Source organism: Symphodus melops (genome assembly GCF_947650265.1).
Source record: "Symphodus melops genome assembly, chromosome: 2".
Taxonomy (NCBI): Eukaryota; Metazoa; Chordata; class Actinopteri; order Labriformes; family Labridae; genus Symphodus; species Symphodus melops.
In genome coordinates, this window is record NC_136692.1 from 18372212 (window position 1) to 18390427 (window position 18216).

Here is an 18216-nt window from a genome sequence, read left to right on the forward strand (position 1 = left end):
GTAAAGTCGTCATAAAATCTACTTTTGTCTGCGTGTACGTGTCTCATTTTCTGTTTTTCTGTGTCAGATTGAGGAGTTTTTATCAAACGGAGTGGGACAAAGTCCACCAGACGTACCAGGAGGAGGCGGACAAGTGCCGCATGCTGATGGAACAGCAGGTCAGAACACACACACACACACACACACACACTCTTTAATGAAATGTCGTTACAGTCACTGCTGTTGTGTGTACACACGAACAAGTATGTGCCTGTTAGTCTCGTTAAAAACGTTCCTCATCCTACGTGTCAGCCATAAAATCAAGTTTTATGATTACGCAACAGGTGACAAAAACAAAATGACAAGTTTGATATTTGTGCTGTTGTAGAGCTAACATGGCTGCAGGAAACAAATTTGAATCTGCTTCTACCGTCGTACTTCTATTTCAAAACGATTTCTAAAGTAAAATATTCTTGAGGAGTATTTTGGCTGAGTTTCAGAAATATTCTCAGCCCTTACCAACTCGCTGGAAAACACAGAACACATGAAAAAAGAAAGTTTTTGTCTGCCTGCATGTAGGTGGACGAGCTGAGGAGCCGACAAGAAGCAGAGAGGAAAAACCAGGAAGTGAGTCACAGCAAGAATATGGAGTCCCTAAAACTGGAGTATGAATCATCTTTAGGAGGTGAGTGTACAACAAATACACAACTGTCACAGCTCAGCATTCATCGTGTGTACAATGTGATGCATTTCAGTATGAACACATGTGGACTCAAGTGACTGAATGATTTAAAGAGCTAACTGGAAACACAAAGTTATTCTTTTAAGTCAGTATTTCTATTAATTTTTTACGAGTTTCATAATAGTTATATCATGGAGTTAAGCTTGTTTTTTACACGTTTTTTTTTCTGTCCTCATTTAATTTTTCATCATTATTCTTCTTCTCTGTCTAATCAGTCTTCTTCATCCCTTTATATTACTATGTTTTTCTTTATCTGACTGGTTTAGCTATGATCTAATTATTCCCCCAACAATAAAAAAAACATTTTAATATTTGAATATATTTCATTCAGTTAACTCCTGTGTTGTTGTTTGTAATACAACAGTTGAGTATTTGTGAAACTCTTTGGGATGACAGAGACTTTTGTAGGAACAATATAAGTGACTCCTCATATACTGATAGAGTCATGATTGTGTTGCTGTTGGTGCTGACGTGTCTTTATTTGTGTTTTTTTATTTCACAGAGCTGAAAAAGACTCATCACACCGATCTGGAGAATCTGCAGAAAACGGTGAAGGAGACTGAAGCATCACTAACTGTAAGAGACTTTTATATGTTAAAATGAGCACGAAAAGAAATTTAATAATAATAAATCTGCTGTAACATCTCAGTGACACAAACTGAAACTCTCTTTGTGTTGAGGTCACGGTTCAATGAAGCAAATATCAAGTAAAATGTTGTTGTTTAACATTAATTTAACCTTAAAAGTGAGCATTAAGGACATCAGTATGTACAGTTGGTGAGAGAGAAAGAGAAAATTGACACACTGTTGGTTTCACATTGTGCTTGTGCCAAAATGAAAACCAACCTTTCTCATACACACAAGGAGCACTGACACGCCATGAATACTGACACACTCCGTTTTAGCCTGTATGCTACATATACAGTATAGCCATCTTGAGAGGTATAGAAACATGCCAGCCAACTTAATTGAATCGTAACAGCAGCAGAACAATAACGGTTATTTTCACATTTCTGCAGGAAGTTTTTTTATCAAGTTGGACAGTATAGAATCTGCAGCTGGAGGACGTTTAACCTGCTACATTTCTGTGAGATTTAAGAGAAAAAAACCCTGAAAATATTAACTTCTCTCTCTATTCTGCTTTGTTATCCTAACAGGAGAAAGTATCGGAGCTGTTAGCAGAAAAGGATGCTCTGAACGAGAAGCTGAAAACTGAAGAGGAGAGGAGGAGACACATACTCAGCGACAAGAACCTGGTACATTTTGTTGCATCTCTCTTGCTACTTTTCTTTCAATTCGAGTCACAAAAAAAACAGAAAAACAAGTTAAATTCCTCCCTTAAACAAAAATTAAAAGCCCAAACAAAAAATTCATTACATGACAGGTCATGTGGGGTCATCAGAGCAGTTTTTTTAAAGACTGATCGCGATACCACCAGAAATGCATTCTTCTTACCCTTAATGCTATTATATGTATTTCAAACAAGCAGCCATAAGTGAGGTTAAGGAAGGTTTTCTTTGTTTATTATTTTTGAATCCCATCCAACCCACAAATCCTGCTTCACTGTCTCCCCCCTGGTCTGACTTTGCTTTTCTCTGCTTTTTGTGTGTTTGTGCAGAAGGACTCCCACACGGTGTACCTGGAGCAGGAGCTGGAGAGCCTCAAGGTGGTGCTGGAGATCAAGAACAACCAACTGCACCAGAAAGACAAGAAGTTGATGGAGATGAACAAACTGGTAAGCAGCAAGATGGGTCAATTAAATCATTGTTTTCGTCTCAGAAAACGTTTTCTCTACTGTGGTCTTTATGCTCTTCCTGAGTCACATTTCATGGGGAAAGAATAATATCATTAATCATATATGTAATGTACTGATACTTGTTTTTCTTTCTGTGCGCCGCGTGTCTCAGATGGAGACTAACGTGAAGCTGGAGGAGTGTTTGAACAAGGTCCAACAGGAGAACGAGGACTACAGGGCCAGGATGGACAAACACGCAGCTCTCTCCAGGTACGAACTCCTGCTGCTGCTGCTGCTGCTGCTGCTTGTGTGAATTATCTGACAGCTCCCATGTTATTCCAACTAGCTTTTTAACTGACTGTTGTTAAAACTGACTTTTAAGTTGTATGTTTTTGAATTTAAAGTTCCTCATATTTGTGCGGTTGCTTAATGACATTATTGCATTGCTAGCCCTTTCAAATATGCATTTACATCTTTTTTTCCTCTTGAGTACATACACTCTAATATTTATTCTGATGAGATGAGGGATTTTTAACGACCATGTCATTGAAATACACCTACTAGAAGTAGCTTTATCAATCATTTTACAAGTGAAAACATGGAAATATATGAATATGCATGTAAAATTCTGTTGGACCATAGCTGAAGTTTATTATTGATAGCAACCTTTTTGAAAACAGTTTCAGCATAACTTGAAGGGAGTAGACATTTAAAAATACTTCAAGATGACATGACAATAAGAACTTGTACTAATTAATTCATTGGCTGACTTCATATCCACAGTCGGTTCTCATTTTTCAAACTTTGCTCAGTGACTGACTCCCTTAGTCATTCGGCAGTGCGTCTCCCTGCAGCTCTCTGTAACAGCTTTCTGTTGCCCCCTGCAGGCAGCTATCCACAGAGCAGGCCATCCTCCAGCAGACGCTGCAGAAGGAGTCCAAGGTCAACAAACGTCTGTCCATGGAGAACGAGGAGCTACTGTGGAAACTGCACAACGGGGACCTCCTCGCCAGTCCCAGCCGCCGTCTGTCACCCACCTCACCCTTCGGCTCACCACGGAACTCAGCTTCCTTTCCCACAGCTGCACCCGTATCACCGAGATAACCCCAACAAATGACAAACAGCATCCCACTCTTCTGCTCGTTGACCTCCTGACTCTTCTCAATGAACGGAGGAAGACTTCCGTCTGTTGTTGGATGTTGAACTTGTAATATAGAAAAAATTATATAAAAGACTCTTATTTTGAAAGTGAAAAGTCTAAGTCTAAAAGACATTGCAGTGGCACCGATGCACTTAAGTGTGAGTGTGGGAATAGCCTTGCTCTCCATCAAGAGCCTGTTCTCCTACAAACTTTTCTTCTTTTTCTGAAGAGAACCTAAACAACAGGCACATCTCAGGGTCTGTACATATCGCCTCACTCTCGTTATGACTATCCTGAAACATTTTATTTTGGTTTGTTATGTTGTAAAGTTAAAGCTCAGCCGATCCTGATCTCATTATAGCCTCTTTTTTAAGGCTCAGGGTGAGAACAAACCTTGGATTTGAGGCGTTTGTAGAAACAGACTCTGAGTTGTTTGGGTTTAGTGAATCGTAAGGCAAAAAGAAGGGAACTTTTGCTGGATTAGCGTGGATTTCTTTTTTTTTTTTTTTGCCTTTTTTCTTCTTTTAAAGAGGAAGTTTTTTCTCCCCAAAGAGCGAGGCTCAATCATGCATCTGCTTTGTATCTCTGGATGAAGCAAATGGACTTGATGTTGGAGGAAACGAGAACAAATATTAAGTGTGTTGATCCGAGGAACTTTCCTGAATTATTGACATGAACCTTAGATCCGATGGATGCCTGTTCCTCCTGCGAGCTCCTCACAACCTCTACCTTAATCTACTTCGTGGAATGTAATCACCCTTGGATGTTAAATCTGAGCAGGCCAGTGCAGACTCTCACACACACCTTCTCAGAGCCAAATATGCAGTTTATTTAAGTGTTCCTCCCCCTTCTTCGGCTCTTAAATCCGTCTCATGTAGTATAGAGATACAACCCCACACATCCTCTGAAAACGCCTTGTGCCCAAAGAGAAATAAGACAAAGTTGAACCAATGACTGATCATTTATTTATCCGTCTTTGCTTTGGGTCACTTATTAAATCATCAGTGGGCACTTCCACAGAGAAATCTCCCTCAAACCAAGACTCCGGTTTGACTAAATCTAAAACTGTGTGTGTCTGGTGTTCATCCTGGAAACCTCAGATGTACCCGTATTGCCTCAGTGTACCATGTTCTGCTTTACTTTGGACACAGAATAAATACAGTATAAAATATGATTAATGAAACATTGTTTTATTACTTCAGTGAAATGCAATGGTACAGAATAGTTCTAAGATCCATACAGAAGAATTACAGGAAAGAGTTGGGTTAGAATGTTTTATAAAGTTTATGCCATGGCAGTATTTCTTATTTAAAACCTAACTTACAACATCTGAGCCTGTCCTTGTAAAACAAGAATTTGTAGTCGTAGTCCCTTAATCAGGCACATTTTCAAAGTTAACATTGAAGCTGTTACAGCAGGTTTTGAAGCTGCAGACAAAAGAAATCTATCTACTAAAGCCATTCCAAAAGGTTTGTCCCCTTTTAGTTATTAAGACAAAAAATAGTGTCAATAGTCAAAATGGAGCCGTGGAAAGAAAATTAAAGCAGAATAAAAGTAAAAAATGTTAACGAATATAAACACAAACAAAAAGTAGGAGACTCTTGCCTCCTCACTTGTTATTAGCCTACTGGGCTTGAGGAAGATCAACTTCATTACCTCCTGCTTTACCAGAGTCAAGTTCCCCAGGTAATGAGGCAATGACCGGCGGTGGATTCTCGAGGTCAGCAGCTCGCACCATCATAACGACAGATTTGATGGAGTACCACCAACCGTGCCAGGTGTACCACACCACCCCGTCATCAGCCATCGCTTTGTACGGTCCATTGTAGTAATGACCGTTCAGGTTGCCCGAATCACACCTGTGGGCAGGAAATCAGTGAAGGAAGAAAAATCTTAGCTACATGTAGCCATACATATTTATGTAATTTGTTTTTATCTATAAATGCTCCTGTATTTAGTCCATTACCTGCTGAACCACCAGCCCGACTTGCTGTGTCTGATACATCTGACATCCTCATTCTCAGCATCACCAGCAGCATCATTCATGTGGTCAAAGGTGCTGAATTTGACCCCATTTGATCCAAAGTCTGGACCGGTCCATTGCTTCTCTGCAGTATGGGGCCCGTTCATGTCAGCCAGGGCATTCCCAGCAGTCCCAGTGTACTCCCCGAGATGTAACTGGTACTGGTCCTTTAAATCAACGAGAGAGTAAAACCATTTAAAATCTGTCAATTTACAAAAGAGCTTTGCTTTGTTTAAACGTGTATATGTTTCTTCTTTTCACAGTGTCCTTTCACACGCTTCACCTGCTTAATTCACATCTGCTGAGGTTTGGTTCTCATTAGAACAGTGCAACTGCGACACGAGAAAAGGAAAGACGGAGAGATGATAAAGAGAAAAGGACAGGGTGAGACAGACGTCTGAACAGAAGAAGAAGACATAGAGAGCACCTGTTGGGCCTGGAGCCAGATGTCCTTGCTATTATCATAGTAAATTGCATAAACACAAAGAACATGCATAGTCTAAATAAGAACCTGGCTGTTTTGGGAAATGAAAAGGGGGCGAGTTAACGATATCAGGGAAGAAGGTGACAGGAAGGATGCTGAGCTGTTATTAAAAGGATAGAAAAGGAGAGAAATGGACTATAGAAAGACAAACAAATGCACTTATATCTGGAGAATTTACTTTTACAACAATGTATAAAATTAGTTAGGCATGAGAAATTTCTGCAAATATTCAAAATCATAAATCTAATTAAAGGAGTCTGTTTTTTTGGGCCATTACTTCTTAGAAAAAATACCTAAACCCAGAAAGAAATGCCAAATAAAAAATCCATCAAACATGAATCATTCACAAGTTTATCATAAATTCAATACAGGAAAACCCATACATTGATGTAAAACCTTGAACACAGTAGTTTTCTAGAAACATCAATGTGTTTATATTTATGTGAGAGAAGCTTACATTAACTAATTGTATATGAAGCAGTCACAGAAAGTATTAAATGTTATACATGTATCATAGTGAGTCAGCTGGAGGTCAGGCTGCAGTCTGAATGACTCCACACATTATGTGATGTTTTCTTTTCACCGTCTCATATTTACCTTTTCCTCATCAATTTTGAAGTTTTTGTATTCTGCAAAGCGCTGATTCCCCTCAAAGTCTTCCATGTCGATACGCAGGTCGGAGTTTCCTACAAGGTGCAGAGTTACACACACAGACTTATAACCACCCTTTAACGTATGAAAATGAGAAACACACACAGGGACACACACCTTGTGAGGTGAGATAGTGCAGAGCTTCATTGCCCAGCCAGAATTCTCCATCAGGAGTATAGACATCACCAAAGCCATGCTTGTACTCCATCCATGCCCTACACACACACACACACACACACACACACACACACACACACACACACACACACACACACACACACACACACACACACACACACACACACAGGGAAATGTGCTGATTACACATCACATGCATCAGGGTAATATGCATTTTAACGTGTGTTTGAATTTCATGCACACACCTGTCAAAGTTCTCCGTGCCATCTCTCCTTCTCTGGAAGACCGTCCACCCTCCTCCATTGTTCATGTCACAGTAGACGCTCAGAGCGGTGGGAGAGCCATCTGGACGGATCACATACAGGCCGCTAGCCACATTACCATCTGCGAACAACTCGGAGCAGTCTGAACACAACAACACAGAGATACTCAGGTACATCAGCCGGTTCAGGTCAAAAGAAGAAACAAAGAAACACAAGCTATCTGTAAGATTCTTCATGGGATTTGTTTTTTTTACCTGAAGCATCAACAGGCAGCTTGAACTGCTGACCACTGACAAGTTGATTAATAAAAGGTCAGTGGAGAACAGGAGTCCCGCCCAAATAAGTCATGGATATGAGTGGAATTGATTTATTTTCTTCCCCTGAAACTCATGGTGATATTGGCCCAGAATTCTTTTTAAATGTGGTTCTTAACTTGCAGCAAAACAGAAAATATTTGCTGCAAATTAATCCTTGAAGGCAGTTATTCAACTAAACCACCAAATGTTTTGGTTTAGGCCACTGACTTACTGCGACTATTTTTCTCAGTTTTGACAAAATAACAGAAAGATTACTAAGCAAAATACCTTTTTGAAAACACAAATCGATCTTTCCATCCATTAGTCATCAAGACTAAGTTAATCAGTTTGTTCCTAATTGATCAAACTGCTGTTTGGGTATGATGTACTATTTCCTGGTCAGTTGGCTCTACCTCTGTAGAGGTTGTCAGATCCCAGGTGTGAGTTGGGTATGTGCTCCAGCTGCTGGGCCTGGCTGTGGTGGAGCTCCAGGATGTAGCGATGCTTGTCGTTGATCACCTCCCTCAGTTCCAGGATCTCAGCTTCCAGTCGGACCACTTTCTCTTCACATGGCACCGGGGCCTAGAAAGAAAGAAATAAAGACAAAATTGGTAACACAGAGATGTACATGGGACATTTAGAAGCATTGAGCATCAGACCTATCTATCCTTCAGTATGTTTGATGTTAAGAGACCACAACTTATGAGTTTAATCTTTCTTTATCAGCCAACAGTGGCGTCGTTAGGCCTAAAATGTTTTTAAGCCCCCCTAAATAATTTGGTATTTTTATTAAAAAATAAATATATATATATATATATATATATATATTTTTTTTTTTTTTCTTTTAATAAAACGTGCTGACAAATTCAATATAAAGTGGCCAGAATATGAGCTTAAATAAATTATCATATAACCTGTCATTATTTACTTAAATATGATAAGAATCTGTCAGTTTCCCTTCACTTCATCGCGTAAGGTAGAGAGGTTTATCCGATCCATTCCACTTGTTCATATAGAGACCGCCCACATGACTGAAAATCCAGTCCGCGTTTTCCCTGCGACCTAGCTTGCACTCGTGCAGCGTGTGTGTTTGTTTGTTTCAGATGAAGTTTCAGAGCGACTACAACACAGACTGTAATAGAACAGCGCTAGTAGAAGGACGTGAATGCAGAATGGATATAAGAAAGTTTTTCAAGAAAGTAAGTATTCTTCTCTGCTGTTAGAAATAATTAGTTACTAAATAGCTGCAGCCCCCCAGCTAACAGCAGGAAGTCCCATGTAATGAACCAAGTGCTCCCTGTTTGACAAATAAAAACCTAGCTTGCACAGTGTGCGCGTGTCACGTAGTTTCTAGCTCTAAAACAATTCTGCTACTTAGCTCGCTAGTTAGTCAAAATTGCTGTGTTTCTCACTTTATGCACGGATGCACACCTAAAACAGGAGCTGAGCTCATTCACTATGATTATCATCACTGGATATTAACAATAATTATAACGATAAATATACACTTATATTAATATTAATCATTCCACCAGCCCATTGACACGTAGGAGTCAGGGCAGAGGAGCACAGGGAGTGAGAGGGAGACATCTCTACTTGAAAGGTGAGTCTAAAGGATTTCACAGGATAGAGCCATTAGTGATGCAGACAGTCTTTAAATATGATAGAACTCAATATGAAAAAACATTTTACTCAAGGTGCACCATATAAGACTTATTTATGAGATAATATATATAAACGTACTGTTGCTGTGCAAACCTAAGTTTGTTCTTGTCCTGTATTATGAAAACAGACTGAAATGATGATTAATAATAATTAATTTCTCTGTCTTTGTTAGCTGTGTTTGCTCACATCCTTGCATCTCTTGGGTGCTAAGCCTCCCCTGTCTGTTTTCAAGCACTCTCAAACCAAAAGTAGGGTCAAGATAAAGCCAAAGCTGCTTTTTCACATTTAGATGTAAGAGTCCTGGTTGGCCTTGACTCTTAAATCTGAACATGACAGAATACATGCTTTCTGCTTTTTATTCATAATTTTAATGACTAAAATCCTTTATCCTAACATGTAGTTGCGACTTTTTGATCCCTCTGAACCTCTGTCAAATGTGTTCACACACACACACAGTTCAGAGGGACCAAAAGGTTAGAATTTTTTCTAATAAATTGATGATGCTGAGCAATATGACTTTTTTTCTCTTAAATTCTTATATAGAAACATCCTCAAGAAACTACTTGGCACTTGAGTTACAACTAATTTAAAAACAACATTCTAAAAGATGAACAGCAGCGTGTTTTATTCCAGAAACAAAGTTTCTCATGTTCATATGAAAAGTTATTATTGGAAAAAATTCTTTGCCAGACAAATTGTTTCAGAAAAAAATTGAGCTGCAAAGTATAGCTGATCAAAAAAGGTTGAATAAGTCACAAAAACAACAAATATTTAACTTATTAACTTATTCAATGTGAGGATATGTTGGTTTGGCTTTGTTGTGTTAACAAGATTTTGTTTTGTACACAGTTGGAAATTTGACAAGCAAGAGAAGGAAAACAGTTTCACAAAGCTTAAAACCCCTTTCAAATAGCCTCTTTTGAGATCAGATCTGCCTCAAAACATGCACACGTAATCCAAAAACCACATGCATGAAATAATGAATGACACAGCTTTATCACTTATAAGGATAAAAAGACAATTATTTTGAACATCTTACCGCCAGGGAGGCAGCCAGGTGGAGCAGAAGGGCCACCAATGTCCTCATCATTCCCATCATCAGAGCTCTGCAGAGTGACTGAATCAAACTGAGTCTGCGAAGTTCCAATCCCACTTCTTTTGTCTGCTTGGCCTGACTAAATATTTGAAGTTGTAGGGTAGTCTGCTGATTTTTCTCTCTGCTGCGTTCTCATGGCTAGAAATGAGCCCACTGTGAACTGACTGGCTTTATAAAGTCGTCTCCATCTAGTGGCTGGAGAACAGATTCACAAGAGCCAAGGCAGGTTGGAATCATAAAATAATCCTAAAGCAATGACTTCGTTATCAGTATAATAATGAGCTTATGTACGGTATAAAGTTAGAGCTGTTTGATGTAAATTGATCTATCCATTCACAAACCTGTATGCCAAATTCCCCCCAAAAATGTGGCCCTGCAAAAAGTCTCCAAACAAAAACAGGTGCATAATGATTAAAGGAATGGCAAATATAATTAGAAATACAAGTTTTATCTTTTTAACTATTAAGACAAATCAATTTCTGAATTTCTAATAAGTTTCTGTATGTTTTGTTTTTAGACAATGAGTAAAGGAATAAACACAAAGAATTAAAGAAATTAGTAAATGCAAAATTGTAGTCCAACATTTAATTAATTCATAATTTCATCAAACAATCTCTACAGAGGAGTGGAAAACTCAGGGGAGACTCATTGCATTTAAAGAGACAAACACACCAACATGGAGCACTCAGAGCGCTGGTTTATACAGGATCATAAACCTCTGGTGCTTGATTCATGTTATTTTTGAACCAAAGCACAACACAGATGTTTCATTTAGACCCCCGGGAGACCGTTTTTTGTAAAGGTGAAAAAAATTAGTATAATATGTCCTTTTAAATACAGTCCTTCCCATTGCCTCCTTAATGACATGAAGTGAGACTTTTTACTACTCGGTGAGAGACAGCGGTCCGACTGTTTCTGAGCCTTCAATTGCGCCGCACCGCTCTCATCTTTCCTCAAAAATGTTAGCCAATTGCTTGGCTGGCATTGCATCTTTTGCTCTGAGCCAATCAGAAGCTTGGAGCTCGTTTTGGCACCCTGCCCATAGATTCACTCGTTGCAAAGATCAACAATGGGACTTTATCTCTAAAGGTAAGCTGCCTTAAATGAAATTATTGTCACCCATAAGGTATTGTTTTCCATAGTTTGATCATTCATTGTGGTTAGTTTGGCTGAATATTTACAGGGTAAAAGATCGCAAGCCATCCATCCATCCATTTTCTACTGCTTATCTGGGGCTGGGTCCAGTGATTTAGGCAGAAATGGGAAAACGGGGTGCAATAAAAAATACAGGGGTGCAATTTTTTTTCAGTGTCACTCACGAAGGCACGGCGGAGCGGAGGTTATGTGCTCCCTAACACACTGGTTTTGAAGAAAACTGAATAAGTCTCTAAATGGTGCATTCTGTTCAATAAGATGCATTGTTACACATTTTAGTTTTCCCAAGCTTCATAATGTTGAGTTACTGTACAGCCCCTGCCCTGACACACCCCTTCATCATTTGACTGCAACTCACTTGGTTCATGTTGTCTAACCCCTTTGTTGGCCCACTGCTTCTCTCTGCACTTTCTTTAAAAAACCAACAACAAACAAATAAATTCATAATATTACATGTGTCATCCAGTAATAATAGATCCCTAGACCTTGATAAGTCAATCATCTGTCAGCATTTTCGAATGTGGCGCTGACCCGAAAAGGTGGAGCTAAACCCTGCAGTCCGTTGATTGGTTGAAAAAAATCGTCACTTCCCGTGTTACGTCGGTAAACAAAACTCTGCCGTGTTTAAACCATTGACAGTAACACAGTTGATTGTTTACGTCTGTATTTCTCCTCGCCGCTCACAGCCTTCTCTGAAACAAAGCTTGATTGATTTCTTGTAATAAACAGTCACATGCCAATGACAAAGTGGATGAACTGCTGGATGTCTTCTTCGTTGGTTTTGTTTATGTAGCGTTTTTCTCCTTTGTTGAATTTATTAGTTAGCGGTTAGCTGTTAGCAGTTAGATGCTATCATGTGATGCTATTTACATAGCGGCTATCATCATCTGGCTGACACGCCGTCTACCAAATAGGGCACGGTTGGCTGTAGAAACGTAAACGGGATCGGGTTTAAGCTTTTCAGTACCGGTATTCGGCAAACATATTCTTTGCCAGAATTAGAATGTAGCCTAATCAGATATTTAGCGCACCGTACAGAAACTTGTGTAGTAAGCACGTCTATTAAATGTAGATATTTGCACGGCCTAGGTCAAGCCGTGCAATAATTTCAAGGCCGTGTTTTTTTTTTAAATAGGCCGTGCAAAAAGCGGTTTCGCGGCAGGCTACCTAAATCTATGGCCGGGTCGCAGGGGCAGCAGTCTAAAGGCTGGTTCACACGGCAGGATTTTAAAATTGTCGGCCTATTTCCCAAACTTTAGAGACCACACACATGGCGATAAATAATCGTAGGTTTTACAGTTTCGGTCGTACAGTGTGTGGTATGCTGCCACACGGCAACATCAACACACCACACACCAACCGATTTCACTCGCGAACATCCCCCGATCAGACGGGAAATCTCGCAAACGGACGAAGAGGATGTAATAGGGATCGTTTGTGCTGTTTTTATGTGAAAAATACGTTTTAAAAAGAGGCGTCGGTCAAAGGAGCGGAGACAACGGGAGCATGAGCTGTACTACTACGTCACCTCGCTTTCTGATTGGCTACGCGTCACATTAAACAGGCTCGTGCTTGTTTTCTCCTCGGGGGACACCACACATGATGAGAGATCGGGCCAAAAAAATCCAACATGTTGAATATCCTCGATTTGAGATCGGAGCGGTCCCGACATTCTTCCGACCAGACGTGAACGGTCTGAACACACCACACACGGCAGGATGATCTTATAAGATTATTTTATGATGATCGGGGCGTCTTTAAGATTATCGGAAGGGGAGAATCGGGGCCAAAATCGGCGTAATTATCCTGCTGTGTGAACCAGGCTTAAGCAGAGACGCCCAGACTTCCCTCGCCCCAGACACTTCCTCCAGCTCTTCAGGTGGTACCCCAAGGCGGTCCCAAGCCAGCTGAGAGACATCGTCTCTTCAGTGGGTCCTGGGTCTACCTTGAGGCCTCCCTAGGGAGGCGTCCAGAACAGATGCCCAAACCCCCTCAACTGACTCCTCTCCATGAGAAAGAGTAGTGGCTCTACTCCGAGCTCCTCTCTGGTGACTGAGCTCCTCACCGTATCTCTAAGTGTAGCCCAGCCACTCTACGGAGGAAGCCCATTTCGGCCGCTTGTATCCGGGATCTTGTTCTTTCGGTCATGACTCAAAGGTCAAGACATGTTGCTTTGGTTTCCATTATAAGAAAGTATTTTTGAACTAACATAAAATTGTTGTGTTGTTTTCTTCAAATTACGTTCAAATATTAGCACTGGTCAAGCACCACTGCTTCATCCTTCTTTTTATTAGCATTAGCTGGACCTGGGCAGAGTCCTAAAAGGCCTGCTTTGAATATGGCTATGGTAAATCTTCATTCTGTTTATGATGCTACTGTCTACTACTGACTTCCATGGTTTACAGAATTAATATTATCATGCAACCTGTAAGATTACATTTCTTTTCTTTCAGTTTACAAACCACGGTTTGGCGGGTTCCATGGTGCGGCTTTAAAGCCCAACTTAAATTTTGCTTGTAAGTCTGCAAAGGATTGTATGGTGAAACTCGAGCTATGAATTAGCTTTTTATTTTTGCTTGTGACATAATTTCTCTTTGGTTAAATGCCCTTATCATTGTATGATGCTATACTTAAATTTGTCATCTAATTATGACAGCAATCTATTCATCTCTATCTTTTCATAAAAATATGTTTGTGACATCTGGGTCATCCACTTCCAGCGGGAGAGGACCCTGGGAAACAGCCCGTCTCGCTTGGTGAAGCAGCTGAGGGAGAACCACAGCGAGGAGTGACAAAAGTGCCTCTGCTAGTACCTGTCATGGTTGTTGCCTGGTTTTGTTTTGTATTTCATTTTGTTTTAGTTTTCATTTTTTCCCGAATGTTTCTGTGTTAATGTTTCCTAGTGTTAATTGTTTCTTGTGTGTTTTAATGTTTCCTAGTGTAGTGTTAATCTGTTGATTGTTTATTTGTTAGTCTTTAGTGTTTCCTGTTTTATTTTGTAACATCTTCTCCGTGGTTTGTTACGTTCTTCAGTTCTTTGTGTTTCTTTAGCGTTCTATGCTTTACTTTGTATATCTGACTGTTGTCTTTAGTCCTGAGTTTCCCTCCAGTATTGATTGTCCTCACCTGTGTAACTATTCTCACCTGTCTATTTAATCTCAGTTTTCCTTCCCTCATGTTGTCGGTTCGTTGTCTTTGGTCTTGTCTTGTCTTATGTCGGATGTTCCTGGGACTTGTACTATGAAGGGAGTTCAACATATCCAGGGTCTCTTTGGGTTATCTGGTTTAACAAACTCTGACATCCAAGATCATGATTATTAGTCCTACAAAGCGGGTTATCAACCTGATCCATCAACCCAGGGATACCAAGAGCGCATTCACGTAAAAGGGGCGGAGTTAGCATCATTTTGCCTATCACAATCATCACCTCATCTGCCGTCAGAATGAAGTGTCCTCCCCCTCTCGATCAGCTCCGGGAGCTCCATGATCAAATGATCTGATTGGTCAGTCAAAAAAAAACAAACACGTGGGGGCAAACATAACACCATTATGGCCCCCCCTTATCAAAAAGTTTAATTTTCTTTATGGTCAAAAATTGAAAAAAACTTTACACCCTCGTGAGAAAACTGCAAAAGCATAATACCCCCTCATTACAAGAAAGTTGGAATTATTTTGTGGTCAAAAAGTGAAAAAAATGAGAGAGACTCTTACAAAAAATGGTGAAATAAGCAATAACAGACAAAATTATAACCAGATGAAGAGGTACAATTTGATCACATGGACAAAAATGTCCCCTGTTGAAGGTTAAGCACGGTACAGTGTGGCCAGCAGCATTACATTCCAACGTATGCACAAAAATAATTGCATTGTGTGTGGCCTTGCCTGGATTTTACACTGTGATACTGATTTAGTTTATTCGTACATAATTTGTGTGATTAGTACTGTAATTGTTCTGTACTTTTCAAAATTATAATGTAATCAGCTAGAATCTGGTGAAGTTGTTTTACAGAAACCACTAATGTGGACAAAAAATGCGACTCCGGTGGGACTCGAACCCACAACCTTTGAATCACTTCTCAAGTGTTTGACTAGAAGTCCAATGCGCTATCCATTGCGCCACGGAGCCACCTGTTGCACACTTCGGCGATTAAACTATATAAAGTCGATTTAAAAAGTTTCAAAGTACTCGAATAACTTATTTGTGTTACTGTGGATTGTTGTCGTTTCCCTACTTTACGGTGTTCCTTATCTTTGTCTCTTTCACTTGCCTTTAAAGACGGCCGTGTTATCAGTTTAGTCAAAAACTCAGAAATCTAACGACTCCGGAACGACTTCCTCTTTGCCTGCCTTCAAATTAAAAGTGCGAAACTGTGAACGCGTCAACATTGTCCAAAATCTTTTTTAATTGTTGACCATGTTTTGTTTCTCTGAAATGGAAAACTACATAGACTGTAACTACAGGGAGACAACATATGGAAGAGAGACGGAGAGACATTCAGGTTGGATTCGAACCGGCGCCGACACTGTAAGGATAAGACTACATTAAGATCTTAAATGGTCATTTGGCGCCCTCTAGCGTCCTAATTACAGTTTGACGTCGGGACTCAGTTACCTAAATTCTTTGGACTCGTTTCCTTAACTTTGGCTGTCATTGAATGGCTTCATACTGCTCTTAGAGGTATCTTCTAATCTATGGTGTGAAATAGTTAGAAGCCTAAATAAAGAATCATAATCGTGGTGTTTTTTCTATTGCCAAATACATTTACAAATGCAAGGAATTTGTCTTATTTGGTGCAAAAAAAAAAACAGTTAACAAGGAGAAAAAACCTGTTCATGCTATGAATATGTAAGCAATTGAAACCCTTAGCAAAACATTCTTATTTATTTATTTATTTAACTTAATGGTAAAGGGATCATGGAGCTACAATAACTTGGTCAGTGGTTCTGTGATTCAACTGTTAAAATCAGGAGGTTTTGATGCTTCAAAACATTTTGCTTGCAGGGTGTTGTTGGTGGATCTGCTGGGGCTGATATCTTTTATCGCGAAAAACAAAAAACAAACCGGAAGTTCTATCCTTGTTGTGCGCAAACTTTGTTTTCAACTGACCAAAGACCAAAATGTATGGAAACATAAATGTGTTTTTCTATAATTATTATCGTAATTAACCACTTTACCGTCGTCATCATAAAACACCCCAGGAGAATTGCAACGATAAACAGCTTTTTAGTTTATATCTAATGGTTGACATGGCGTGGTTTTCTTTTGTTGATGGGAGGGGGGAATTGTGATCCATTCACACACAGTCATGCATTGTGCCTGGCCACCAACAACGTTACGTGTCTTTAGTGATTATACGAAATACGTTTTATAAAACCGTAAATATAGATGCTACGTGTTCAAATTGTTATTATACTTCGCACAGCAGAAGAGCCCGGATAGCTCAGTCGGTAGAGCATCAGACTTTTAATCTGAGGGTCCAGGGTTCAAGTCCCTGTTCGGGCGTCAACTTTATTTTCCTCCACTGAATTTATCGAAGTAAAGTCAACATGTCAGCTTCTGGGAGCGCTATTGTCAAATTTGTCAAATGTGTTACTTATTTATTAACTCTCCTGTGTATGGTTCAGGGTCTAGTTTCATCGTGTTACAGGCTATCAGACGGGTTTTGCTATGCAAAATGTTTTGGTAAGTAAGAGGAATATCACCAAAGCCTAAGAGCTTTTATTTTTCCTCCGGGTCTCGAACTCGAGCTCCTTTCTCCTCATGCCTATTTAGAGAAACCGTGACAAAAACAAGCATAACGCATTTGCCAATAGGCTACTTGTTTGTCAGTAGACTATTTTTCGGAAGTTCTTAGAAATAACCTCTATGCTTTAGACATGAGCCTAAAATATAAATATAATGGCCTTAGGCACATTCACGTATGGGGCACATGTGTTTTCTTTCTTTGCTGGAAAAAAAAAATCTCTGGGGAGTTTCTGAGGGAACAGGCTGCAGAACATCTACTACGGTTGAGCAAACAAGGAAAGCCAAGCACACTACTAAAACTAGACAAAGTTTTGGCTGTAGGCTGACATTAGAGCAGAAGTCAAAATGTTTTATATCCAGCACAGTTTGTTTATTAGATGGTCTTTAGTTGTAGTTGCCTTGATAACTGAGATGTTCACTCTTCAAGTAGAAGACAAACAGTCACAGCAGGCTGCCGGTGAGTACATTTTACTGCCGACACAGTTCGTAACTAGCAGAGGTATTTTTATTTTTTTAAAGTTATGTCTTTTGATGTATATAAAAAAGGCCTCTAATTTGCACATCATGTTTTTGATAAGATTGCTATGCTACATTATTGAATTAAAATGAAATTCTCAAATAACTGGTCGCCTGCTGACGACGATTTTGTATGCAAATGAGTGACTCCTTTATACCATTATATACCATTATAGCAGCGAAACAAACTTGAGTGCAATTCGACCAATGTAAAATTTCAAAGCAATAACCTGTCTCTTCCTTTTTAACAAGACTGAAAATATTTTGCAATATAATTTCAAGCAAACATTAAACTCAACATTAATTTACAATTTATAATGGGTTGGTAATCTATAAGCGTTGCTTCAGCCATCCCCCTTTCAAACCTTGTTGTTGTAGTTGTGTCTGTCTGTTTTAGGGTTTGAAATAAATGATTTTGAATTGAATTGAACAACTTATAGACAAGTTAAATCAAAAACAAATAAAAGCCTCAAATTAATGGAAAAATTGGTATGCATGAACTCATTATGAAAAGCACTCCAAACACAAACTTGTGTTGCTCCTGAAGTAGTAACAAAAGATCAGCTGAGCTGCAGCATGTTTGTGC

General features: G+C 39.5%; 2 protein-coding genes across 5 annotated transcripts in view; one reads left to right on the forward strand and one right to left on the reverse strand.

Annotated features, from left to right (window-relative positions):
• The window catches only part of LOC306820252 (uncharacterized protein), a 71766-nt gene extending 66986 nt beyond the window's left edge, over nt 1-4780 (forward strand). For all 4 annotated transcript variants that reach the window (XM_079338048.1, XM_079338047.1, XM_079338050.1 and 1 more), the window contains 7 exons: nt 68-158; nt 559-664; nt 1224-1297; nt 1879-1977; nt 2340-2456; nt 2629-2726; nt 3344-4780. In XM_079338048.1, coding sequence (XP_079194174.1) covers nt 68-158; nt 559-664; nt 1224-1297; nt 1879-1977; nt 2340-2456; nt 2629-2726; nt 3344-3560 — 802 coding nt within the window. In that variant the 3' untranslated portion in view covers nt 3561-4780. The remainder of the gene's footprint in view (nt 1-67; nt 159-558; nt 665-1223; nt 1298-1878; nt 1978-2339; nt 2457-2628; nt 2727-3343) is intronic.
• LOC306820254 (fibrinogen-like protein 1) lies at nt 4767-10369 on the reverse strand. The gene is made up of 7 exons (XM_079338052.1): nt 10157-10369; nt 7866-8034; nt 7139-7298; nt 6873-6970; nt 6702-6790; nt 5564-5787; nt 4767-5456 (listed from the first exon to the last, which is right to left on the reverse strand). The coding sequence occupies exons 1-7, from the start codon at nt 10214-10216 to the stop codon at nt 5222-5224; spliced, it is 1035 nt and encodes a 344-aa protein (XP_079194178.1). The 5' UTR covers nt 10217-10369; the 3' UTR covers nt 4767-5221.
• Nucleotides 10370-18216: the final 7847 nt, after the last annotated feature.

Coding starts and splice junctions, on each gene's coding strand:
- LOC306820254 (XM_079338052.1), bottom strand. CDS start 10,216: ATGATGGGAATGATGAGGACATTGGTGGCCCTTCTGCTCCACCTGGCT. Junction 6,971..7,138: donor GGCACGGAGAACTTTGACAG/GTGTGTGCATGA, acceptor GTGTGTGTGTAG/GGCATGGATGGAGTACAAGC. Junction 5,457..5,563: donor TCGGGCTGGTGGTTCAGCAG/GTAATGGACTAA, acceptor TCCTGCCCACAG/GTGTGATTCGGGCAACCTGA.